We start from the raw sequence: 12062 nt of genomic DNA on the forward strand, positions 1-12062 counted from the left end.
ATAGTCCTTGTTGGCCATGTTGGCCGTTTTGTGCCTCTAACTCTTTCGTTTATCTTTGTTCTTTGACTTTCTTCCTCATTTTTTCCTTACCCTCTGGCGGGGGGGCTCTGTGGGGGGGCTGGGGGTGGCCGGGGGGGATATCTGCACGTGCTGACCCATGTCTGTGACTACTGTACCCTCCTGGAAGGTCGTCTCTTTGAACGTGCAGGGGCTTAACTCGCCTAGCAAACGCCATCAGATCTGGAGGTACCTGCTCCAACAGGGGGCAGACGTGGTATTCCTGCAGGAGACGCACCTTCTGCGGGTTGATGTGGGTCGTATGGCCCATCCGCGCTTCCCTCACAGATTTTGGGCTTCCGCGGCCACCAAGACAGCGGGGGTTGCTATTTTCTGCCGGGCGGGATTCTGTCACGGGGACACACAGGTGCGTAGAGACACTGCGGGCCGGGTACTGAGGGTGGAGCTCACGAGGGGGCACCGTAGGCTCACGCTTTGCAATCTTTATGCCCCTAATCAGGGGCAAGATACCTTTTTGCGCGGGGTCATCCGCGAGTATCTCGACCCGGTGGATTCGGACCTCATAGTGGGGGGGGACTTTAACCTGGTTTGGGACCCGGAGTTGGACCGCTGTGGGGGAGGTTTCCGAGGCGTGGGGGCCCTGTCGGCTACTGTGAAAAAATCCCTTACTGCTCTGACCTTGGTGGATGTGTGGCGTTACCACTCCCCGGGGCTGAAAGACTTCACTTTTTACTCGCACGTCCACCGCTCCTACTCCCGCATCGACATGCTCTTTGTCTCCCACTCTTTGCTCTCTGACACTATATCGGTTTCGCACTCGAGCATCTCGGTCTCCGACCATGCCCATGTGGAGCTGCTACTCCACGAGCGCTCCACTCGCGCCCCCGGTCCGCGCCGCTGGCGGTTCCCAGATCACGCCCTACGGGACCCGAGAGACAGGGAGGAAATAAAGACGGCCATCTTGGACTACTTCGAGCACAACGAGTTGCCGGAGACCCCCCTCCCCCTCCTATGGGACGCTTTTAAGGCCACGATACGGGGTACCCTCACGGCTATCTCTGCCGCGCGGACACGGGAGGCCCAACTGTATGAAACCAGACTCACCCGCGAACTCCAGACGCTGGAGAAGATGGACCAGACCCGCCCTTTGGCGGTCCATAAGCGGCGCCTGGCGGTCCTTAGAGGTCAGTTACGGGCACACCGGACGAACAAGGCGGAACGGGCACTTCTTGCGCTCCGGCAGCGCTTTTACATCGGTGGGGATAAGGTGGGAAAGGTGCTGGCAAGGCGGCTGCGCGCTAGGACGGCAAAGGCCCACATTGCGAAGTTACAGGGAGGGGGAGGTACATGGGTGACCACCGAGGCAGCTAAACTTCGGGCGTTCCATGGATATTATTCCTCCCTGTACGAGAGAGAGCCGCCAGATCCTGCGCTGATCACAGAGACACTGGGTAGTTGTGAATGGGAACCGCTGAGTAAACACCACTCTGAGCTCCTAGAGGAGCCCATCACGCTGGAAGAAATAGCGGGTGCCCTGGGAGATCTTCCGCTTGGCAAGACGCCTGGACCAGACGGGCTACCGGTGGCATTCTTCCGTGCCTTTCTGCCGCAGCTGCAACCCTACCTACACCGTCTCTTTAACTCCTTCGCTGATTCGGGGGGGCCGTCCCCGGACATGGCGATGGCCGAGATTGCCCTCATCCCAAAGCCAGGGAAAGACCACACCCTCTGCTCCTCATACCGGCCCATAGCCCTGTTGAACTCGGATCTTAAACTTTATACTAAAATCCTTGCCAAACGGCTTAGTGCTCATCTCCCACACCTCGTGGACCCGGATCAGGTGGGGTTCATCCACCAACGCCAGGGGGCAGATAATGTTCGCCGCATTGCCCACATAGTGGGAAAGGCCAGGCATTGGAATATCCCGGCTTGCTTGTTGTCCCTAGACGCTGAAAAAGCGTTCGACCGGGTGGATTGGGAGTTCCTTCGAGCGGTTCTGCGGAAAGTGGGGATTGGACCCAAAATGGAGGCACGCATCATGGCCCCATACGCTGCCCCGGCAGCCCGGGTGCGCGTGAATGGCCAACTCACACAGCCTTTCCCCATCTGCAGGGGCACGCGGCAGGGTTGCCCCCTATCGCCTCTGCTTTTCGCCCTGGTGGTAGAACCCTTAGCTATTCTCATTCGCCAGTCGCCGGACATCAAGGGTATCTCCCTTCGGGGACGTGACCATAAAGTTGCGCTCTTCGCTGACGACCTCCTCCTCACGCTGTCTTCGCCCTCAGCCTCGCTCCCAGCTGCGCACTCGTTGCTACATACCTATGAGCGGGCCTCCGGGCTTAAAATTAACCACGCCAAGTCTTGGGTGCTCAATCTCACGATCCCGGAGACGGAGGCAGCGACGTTGCGGACGAGCACCCCATATCAATGGGCGAGCGACTCCGTGAGATACCTTGGTCTCAACCTGACGCCGGACCTAGCCACCTGGACGCAGGCCAATTGGCAGGAGTGCAGACGCTCTGTCCTAGACGACTTGCGCGCCTGGAAGGCACTGCCGCTTTCCTGGCTTGGTCGCCTCAACGCGATTAAGATGTCCGTGCTGCCAAAGATTCTCTACTTGTTTCAGACCCTGCCGACCCCCATCCCGGAACACTACATCCAGGGGCTACAAAGGGATTTGATCTCCTTTATTTGGGGAGGTAAGAAACCGCGATTCTCTAACAAAATATTAAAGCTTCCTCGGGATAGAGGCGGCCTTGCTTGTCCCAATCTACTCGAGTACTACTGGGCGTCACACCTCCGTTATGTCCTGGAGTGGGGGGCGTGGGAAAGCGAGAAAATCTGGTTCCACATGGACAGGGCAGTTACCTGTCGCCCGATTTGGGATCACGCTTGGCTGCCCCGGGCGGCGCGTCACCGTAGTGCGTATATGGCGATCCCCACTAGGACGGTCTTAGAGATTTGGGATAAAGTGGCGGTCCGCAGGGGCCTCACCACCTTCCCCTCACCGCACACCCCTCTAGCTCACAATCCCCAGTTCCCGCCGGCCTGCTGCGCGCCATACTTCGAGAACTGGACGGAGAGTGGCTGCCGGACGATCCGAGACCTCTTCGAGGGAGGGACCTTCAAATCCTTCCAGCAATGTCAAAGGGACTTTGGGCTGGCAGACGGGGACAAGTTCCAATACGCTCAGCTTCGGCATTGGGTGCAGGGCTCTTCGCTGATGCAGGCGGCCACGAGACCTCTCACCCAGTTTGAACACTTGGCGCGTACGTTTGGCTCATACAAGGGCCTAGTCTCTCGAGTCTATAAAGTGCTTCAACATTCTCAGCGGCCAGGCCTACACCCGTACCAAGAGCGCTGGCAGAATCTTTCGGGCTCCGAGATTAATCCCGCCCAATGGACGAGGCTCTGGAGCGATATCCCCAAAACCTTCCGCAGCATTCCCCAACAGGAATCAGCCTACAAGGTGATGACCCAGTGGTACTACACCCCTGTCCGATTGCAGAAGATGTTCCCCAAGGTGTCCCCGCTGTGCTGGCGCTGCGCTCAAGCACCAGGAGACTTTATCCACATTTGGTGGACGTGCCCGAGTCTGACTACCTATTGGAAGGAAGTCCTCAGCCACATCAAGAAGGTGCTTGGTTACCCCCTGCCAGAGGACCCCCTCACGATTATTTTGGGCCTTCGGCCGACGTCGCGAAGGGCAATGACAGGCCGCGATTGGCATCTGAGCCTTCATATGTTAGGCGCTGCAAAGCAAACGGTGGCGGTGTACTGGAAGAAGGCGGAGCCACCGTCCGTCAACGTGTGGTTCACTCGTCTTTGGCAGGTACTGGCGATGGAACTGCTTACAGCCCGCCTTCAGTTTAGAGACACCAGGTTTAAGACCCTCTGGTCTCCCTTGGTGGCCCATTTGGGCAGGATAGAACACGCGCGAATGAAACCGCCGAGACTGCGGGCCTTGAAACTGTTCGATGACGAGATATCTCAGACGCGCTCTGAGGTTCTCACACGGCCGGGGGCTTTGACACCCTCGACGTTGGGGGGTTCCTAGCTGCGGGTGGGCTTGCCGGGGCCGGACCCTACCACGGTACGGACGTGCTTCCCCACGTGCTGCGTCCCTTAGACCTGGGCCTCCCCCTCCACACCGCTGCGAGGACTGCCGTTTTGCCTCCCCCTCCCCCGCCGCCCTCCCCCCTCCCCCCGCCACTTCCCCCCCCCCGCTTTCTGTTTACTTAAGTTTGTCCTGCCTTCAGGACGTGTAGAGGTTAAGTGCGTTAATAGGGCCTTGATAACCCAACGCGGTGGCGCGACGCGCCTCTATCCAACCCCTTCCGACCCTGCGCGCTTACATCGGGGCGCTACACCGCCACACACGAGCTACCTCACACATTGGGTACCCGCGCAGCGCGCTGCAGCCCCGGCTTAGCGACAGGGTTGCCCTCAGCTGCGAGATTCGTGTCGGAGATTACCGGGCATCACCAGGTACACCTGCCTTATCCGCCCCCGCATCGGGCATACACGCGGCTTTGGATGGGATGTGGGGTGGTGGGCCTCCGGAGTATGACACGCTGAAGGCAGTGAATTGGAAGGGGAAAACGTGCGATATGTTAGGCTGTAAGGCCTTTGTAAAATGGAATTTGATTTTGTTCGCTGCCGGCCAGGATGGTTGTAGGCACACAGCTGTGTACTTTGAGCTCACCTCTTTTTCTAAATAAAAACAAAGTTGGATATAAAAAAAACTTTTAATGGAAGTGTATGGGGGACATATGCTTTTTTCCCACTTTGTGGCATATACTTCAAAATATTTTTTTTTGATAAAGCAGAGAACTACTCCTGTGATTACTCTTACACCCGGTTCGCGCAGTTGTTTATTATGGTAACTTGTGTTGTCCTTCAAAACCAAAAACATTCAATTGACAGAAACAATTCGACCTCGAGAAGAGGGGTGAGTGGTGACCGACTTGCAAAGAGTTGGAGCACAAGCATCCTGCCAATGAATCCTGGTTACACCACTGCAAGCCTTCCCAAGCACTGCATTCTGCACTGCTCTGTCCCCAAGAATACTAGATGACTTCACATCACAACCGAGGGTATGCTCTTATTTAACAAAATGGAACATTGTTATAGTTGTTGCCTTAATTCATCTAATTTGATTCAGCTGAACTAAACACAACTCGAAAAAAATATTTATAGAAGAAAAGTTAAGGATTAATACAGCACTGTGTGCTAAGTGACAAGGACTCATTTGGCAACCCTATCTATTACAGGAATTGCACTGTGCATTGCTATCTCAAATGTACTGCGCGGTGTACAGCTAATATTAATACAGTGACCACCGGTCCGTTACTTACACGGAACCTCCGTAAACTCAGCGTTATGCCAGTCGTCCGTAGGTGATGTTATTTGGCCATAATTTTAACACTTCCGGGTGAATGAAAACTAATCTGACAGCTAAACATAATATGAGAGTCATCTGGAGTGGGCGGTACTGCATACGTACGTTTGTCCTATCCGCCCTCTTACAGTCAGCGTGTGCCGCCTTTCTTAAATAAATAGGGCCAAGGTGGCACTGCAGCAGGTAACACCGATCTAATTTGGGTTAATAAGGAAGCTGGTAAAGACAGCTTGCTTCGAGCCTGGCAAGCCAAATCTGGCTGTTGCCGCTTAATGCACGGACGGGCCGATTCCCAGGTGAAGCATTGGCTGCGCGGCTGTAAAAGTGATGCGGCCGGACGAGAAGGGTGCCAGTCGTCCGTAGGTGATGTTATTTGGCCATAATTTTAACACTTTCGGGTGAATGAAAACTAATCTGACAGCTAAACATAATATGAGAGTCATCTGGAGTGGGCGGTACTGCATACGTACGTTTGTCCTATCCGCCCTCTTACAGTCAGCGTGTGCCGCCTTTCTTAAATAAATAGGGCCAAGGTGGCACTGCAGCAGGTAACACCGATCTAATTTGGGTTAATAAGGAAGCTGGTAAAGACAGCTTGCTTCGAGCCTGGCAAGCCAAATCTGGCTGTTGCCGCTTAATGCACGGACGGGCCGATTCCCAGGTGAAGCATTGGCTGCGCGGCTGTAAAAGTGACGCGGCCGGACGAGAAGGGCAGGGGGAGAAAGGAGGGGGGAGTGAGGGGGTAGTGTAAACAGTGCAAGGCTTAATGAGACAAGCTTTGGAAACGCGGCCGCGAAAGTGAAAGTGATCGTGATTACGATCGCTACGGAGGAAAGACACATGGCGCTGCGCGCGTGCACGTTCACGTGCACTGTAGCTTTAGGCCACGGCAGCACTTTGAAAAGCCCAGATATAAAATGTCTCTTCGAGCCTTTGGCTCACGAGACCTAAAAACAAGGGACACAAATAATAGCAAGTAGGCAACAGACACAGCTAGAAATAAAGCACCAAATGTGTTTTGACACAACCATCTCTTGTTAATGCCTCTTTTATATCTGATTCAAACAGGAACTGACATCTCAAGAAAAAACTCAAGTGAGGCAGAACCTCTGGACTGACTGCCATCTAGGAAAAGGGTGATTCATAAGGCTTAATGTATGTTTACATGTAAGTATTTATGCATATATAGTGCAAAGCGAGCCAAAAGGCCATAGCTCTTTCTTCTAATACATAATGTTGGTTTAATAAATGAGGAAGAAGTTAATGTTTGATATCTAATGTCTAATGCCGATATCCGTAATCGTGGTGCTACGTTTCCCATCTAATGCTCCTTGTTAGTCGCACAGCATCTCTCTGGGTGACAGGGACCTCGCAAGCGCCAGTCCAGTCTAGAATGCAAGTATGCCCAACTCTTAGTATGGATACAAGAGTGTAGTTTAGTTAAATTGTAAAACACTAAAAGGTAAGAGGAATACCATTCAGGATTAGTTCCCCAAAGAATACAGTTATTTCAGAGTACCTATTTCTTCTAGGGATGCAAAAATTACACAGTGATTACTAACTCGAACTAAGACCTAGCTCACTAGCTGTTTCTTATTCTAATGGCAAGAAGCCGAGGTATGTTGAACATAAGTAAGAAATTACTAGAACTAAGTTGAGGAGCCAAAGTTTTTGGATTTCCTTAGCTGTCTGAATAAGACATGCATTGTCCTGTTCCTAAATGTAGTGTTCCATTTTCATGCAAGTGCATATCGGTGTTAGAAGCAAAGAAATGTAAATGTTAAGTAACAGAGTATTAAGATACTATTATGTAATCTGTGTAAATGAATGGCTCTGTAAATTACAGATACTGCAGTTTAGAGTTTGATGAAGGGGGAGAACCGCCATAAATTGGTGACCCATCCCCCAACAAACCAATGGTTCCCTCACCTCATGTAGAGGAGGGAAAATGTATGTGTTCCATCAATGGGGTCTTATCTGTTGGCAAAAGCTTTTCACCCGAAGGCCTGTCTGCCACAGGGCCGCCAGATCACAATTACCTCTTTAGGATGGGGCTACCATCATTAGATTGCCTTCCCTGACCAGCAATGATAGTCAAAACGGCCCCAGACCGGGTAACTAGTCAATGGCCTGGATGCACATGGAAAACACTCCCTATGTGTCAGTGCCAGTGCCTTAAAAAAGTAGAAATAAAATTAAATTCTGCTTTAGTAGTGTGTCTCTGAAATACAAAACATTTGACAGAGCATCCGCTGCACAGACAGATGCATTGAAGGCAGTGGGATCCCCGCCAGATCTCACAATAGGGCAGGCAGGCCGCCATGGACCTGGAGGCTGGAGGGTCACCTACCTATCCATAGAAGATCCTCTTAGTTCAGTTTAAAGAAAAATGGAGGACTTTTATTGCCTTGGGTTGTCAGTGTGTTTCCTGTTAAAATACAATGCCTAGGCAAGTTTAAAAGCTTTCCCCACTTTGTAAGTGTGCTGCATGGGTGCTTCTTTGGATGTGGATCAACTTTGTTTCCCTGATGCAGCATCAGTTTGGTATCTTGTCATGGTGGTAGTTTCCTTCAGGTTACACTTGCTACTACTCTTTTTGGGTCAGATTTTGCAGGGAAATACTTGAAGTAGAGACCAACAACTGAGTAATTTTGTTATTACAACCCCCATTGTTTTGTGGCTTCCGGCACCCCTTCTTCCACTTGCACTTTTTCTGGCTGGTTTGTATATACAGGAATTTGGTTCACGTTCTTTTGGTAGACACTGAGTTCCCTGCAACACTGTTGAGCTGGGAGAGTCATTTTAAGACTCTACAACAACTCAGAGATCATCTTGCGTGGCAACTCACTTTCTCCATATATTACTATTTATGCTCATTGCTCATTGTCAGCTAAACGGGAAACACCTTATGTTAGGGGCAAAGTTACTGCATACAAGTTGTGGTACAATGTAGCGCTGAATACTGATCGATGCAATTGGATTGATTTTGGGAGGGGAGAGTAGTACTATGCAAGAGTATTGTTTATTGGATACCTACATCGTTAAAATCATCATCTGCTGCAAATATCTTCAGAGGTCGACTTGGCGAATTGTAGTCCATAACCAGGCTGCCAGGTACAGAATAGGCTGGCATGGTGCCCCGGTAGTCAGTGCTTGGGAACTTTGGAGGGTGATTGTTTTTCTCTACAACTTGTATTTTGACTGATGTCACAGCGTACCGCAGAGAGTTAAGGACTTCAGATGCCTGCAAGAAGACCCAAAAAGCGATTTAGCCAAAATCATTAGTGTTTATATAAACATTAGGAGACAAGAACAATATTTTATACTCAAATGAGCCACAGTGACCTGCAGGAATTCCTCAAATCGGCTTACTTATCCTCACCATTATCTCGAACTGCTGTTCCATGAACTCAGATCACACCTCTCCCTAGTGGCATAACGCAAAATGATGTGGCCCCCTGCAGAATGTACCCGGAGTCACCAATATATACATAGATATATAGATAGATAGATATACATTGGCCTTGGATTATTTGGGGCACATGGGAACCGTTGGGGGCTGCCTGCATTGCAGGAGCTGCAGGGGCAAGCATTATGCTCCTGCCTCTCCACAAAACTGCAACGGATCCCCCAATCTGATCCACATCCCTTTCCTTCCTCTTGGGCATCCAGTGCAAACACACTCAAGTTCTTCCCTCACTTCCATGCTACACAACTGCCACTCTGCAGCTAAACACTGTCTGGAGCTCTTGGATACAATCACCGACCTCAACATTGACATAATGGTCCTTACTGTTACCTGGCTCAACGATACTGCAAACAATATCCTGCTCTTGTTTCTACAGCCTCTTTACTCCATTTGGAGATGTGACAGAGAACCTAGACAAGGAGGGGCTCTAGATGTCATTTAAGGAAACACACTAAGCTACAGGATCTTCTCTTATATCTGCTTTTGATCCTTTGAGTGTTCATCAGTGGAAATCCCCTTGCATGCTACGTCCAACATGATTTACATGATTTATCTCACCCCAAATTCCCCCGGTCCAACCAGCACTTTCATTGTATAATTCATTAAATTCCTCACCACCCAATTACCCAGCTCAGACAATATTAAGTTTCTTGGTGACTAAACATTCACCTGGGATTTGAAGGCAATATTCTTCTGGATAACATTGCTACATTTCTCGATGATGACATCCACCAACACTACCAGAAACCCACACACTGCACGGGCTAGACCCTAGACATGAATATTGCCAACATGCCCCTCCTGGTGACCAGTTACCCCATCATGGTAGACTGGTCTAACCAAAGGGAGATGCCCTTCAAGGTGTACTTCACAAATTCAAAACTCCTTGATCATTACAACAAAGTAAGGAAAACCAACATTAGAGGTCCGACAGCGCACACTATCAAAATATGGTTTGCGGCGCAACGGGCGATGGGCTGGGAGGGAGTAACGACACAGGCCACGCCATTATGGGACACGGAAACCCTGGGCAACTTTCGTCACACAAAGGGCTTTCAACAATGGGACTTGATAGGAATCTCAAAGGTTGGGGATTTGGGGAAAAAAGGGGAAATGGTCCCATTCGGTCAATTACAGACCACGTACGCATTGGCACACACGGAATTGTTCCGCTACACGCAGATCAGGCATGCACTCACGGCGCTAATCCCACAGGGTACACAACTCAAAGAATCTTCACCATTGGAAGATAGACTCCTTACAGACCACCTCTCCAAAAAGGCCATCTCATCGAAAACTGATAAATAATCATCCAGACCCCACCACGGCCCTTAAAGCTAAATGGGAGCAGGAGGTGGGTGGAATGGATGACGCAGATTGGCAGGAGGCATTGACATCTCCGAGAGAGGTTGCAATATCGCCCAAACTTAGGTTAATACAATTAAAAATCCTACACTGCACCTATTATACTAGGACACTCCTACACAAAATTAACCGGACAGACACACCACTCTGCGATGCACCAGGTACATTCTTTCATACGCTCTGGCTCTGCCCGAAAATTGTGGGTTACTGGACCGCAGTGATGCGCACAATGTCACAAGTTACAAAGGTCACGATTCTCCCGGAACCCAGAAGGTGCCTTATTAATGTGTGGGAACCTACGGATCTGAACCACACAGCATAAGATTGGGTGACGGGGGCATGATACTGGCAAAGCGTAGTATTGCGCAGTGTTGGGGATTTCATCAAGCTCCAACCTTGGGCCAGTGGTGCAAAGATATGGACAGCGTTATGATGGTGGAGAAATCAGTTTATGTGTACAGAGCCTGCCCCCAAAAATGGACACGGGTCTGGGGAGGTTGGAATATTTATCGTGGAAATATATGTGAACCCCCACTTGCAGACTCTTTATCGGAGACAAGTGAATGATTGGACCATAACAACAGACTGGGTACAAGCCGAAATGTATGCCAATGGCCAGTGAACCAAGGTTAGCACGGACCCCACCTATTACGATGCAATGGCTACTTGACTAATGTATACCCTACTGAGTCAATTTGTATGTACTGTCGAAAATACTGGAAGGTTTTTCATTGTTCTTTTAATCAAAATGTCAATAAAATTTTTTTAAAAAAACCTTTATCAACCCAAAGAAGAAAACATTTGGTTTAATGACAGGTGTAACATCAACATTGAATGCCCTTGCTAATTCAGCCCTCTCAAACCTCACCTCGAAAGTTACTCAACTCGACATGAAAGAGGCAAAGACAAATTCAACTCCTGCATCGAATCCTTGATAGAGAAATTCGCACCCCTCATGAGGAAATGCAGTAGACCAAACCTTTCTTGACCCTTACATTAGAGAGCCCAACATGAAGAAAGGAAGTGTATCAAAATGCTTGCGAAAGAATGGAGACAAGCACCCTCACCTCTCAGTCCACATAAGCTACAATCTGTGGGGAAAGACTACAAAGAAAACTTTTTTGAAGTCACAGTTTTTAGCACTCTCTGTCTCCTTCACACTGCCAGCAACAGACCAAAATGTCTATTTGTGGTAATCAAACAAGCCAACAGCCCTTTGCCCAATCTTACTCCTAAACATAATAGGCACTTTGCAACAACTTTGTGGAGTTCTTCAACAAAGAAGTCAAAGACATAAACATCTCCCTTCCAGACATCCACACCAACATAGCTGAGGACCACCCCCACCAATCCCCCCGCAAGGTGCTACAGCCATGGTTCTCTTTCTCCCCAATCGCAGAGGCAGATTTACTACTAACTATATCTGGGATAAAAAAAATCTAATAATCTTTGTGATACCATCCTTGGCTCCATCAGCAAATCCCTAGCTATACTCCTTCTCCACCCCCCCACCCTCCCCCATGGACAACCCTGAGCAACTCCTTCCTTTAAAATGATGCATTCCCAGACCTTCTAAAATTGGGTCAAATGTTTCCTCTTTTAAAAAAACAATCACTGGATTCTGGCAACTTAAACAACTTCCTCCCAGTGTCCACCCTTATTGAAAGCTGTGTAGGCTCTCAACCAACATCCCACACCCATGCAAACAACCTCTTAGTCTCTCTGCTATCCACATTTTACCAAGAGCTATGAAGAATTAAGTACACTGGTTGAAAGATGTATTCAGTGTTTGCACTCCTTGGAGAGCAA

At 49.8% G+C, this 12062-nt stretch overlaps 1 protein-coding gene across 5 annotated transcripts in view; it reads right to left on the minus strand.

The window, feature by feature from the left end:
• The window catches only part of CDHR5 (cadherin related family member 5), a 342674-nt gene that overhangs the window by 62689 nt on the left and 267923 nt on the right, over positions 1 to 12062 (minus strand). For all 5 annotated transcript variants that reach the window (XM_085644838.1, XM_085644842.1, XM_085644841.1 and 2 more), the window contains exon 10: positions 8457 to 8663. In XM_085644838.1, coding sequence (XP_085500964.1) covers positions 8457 to 8663 — 207 coding nt within the window. The remainder of the gene's footprint in view (positions 1 to 8456; positions 8664 to 12062) is intronic.

The sequence above is a fragment of the Triturus cristatus genome, chromosome 3_1, assembly GCF_964204655.1.
Source record: "Triturus cristatus chromosome 3_1, aTriCri1.1, whole genome shotgun sequence".
Lineage (NCBI taxonomy): Eukaryota > Metazoa > Chordata > Amphibia > Caudata > Salamandridae > Triturus > Triturus cristatus.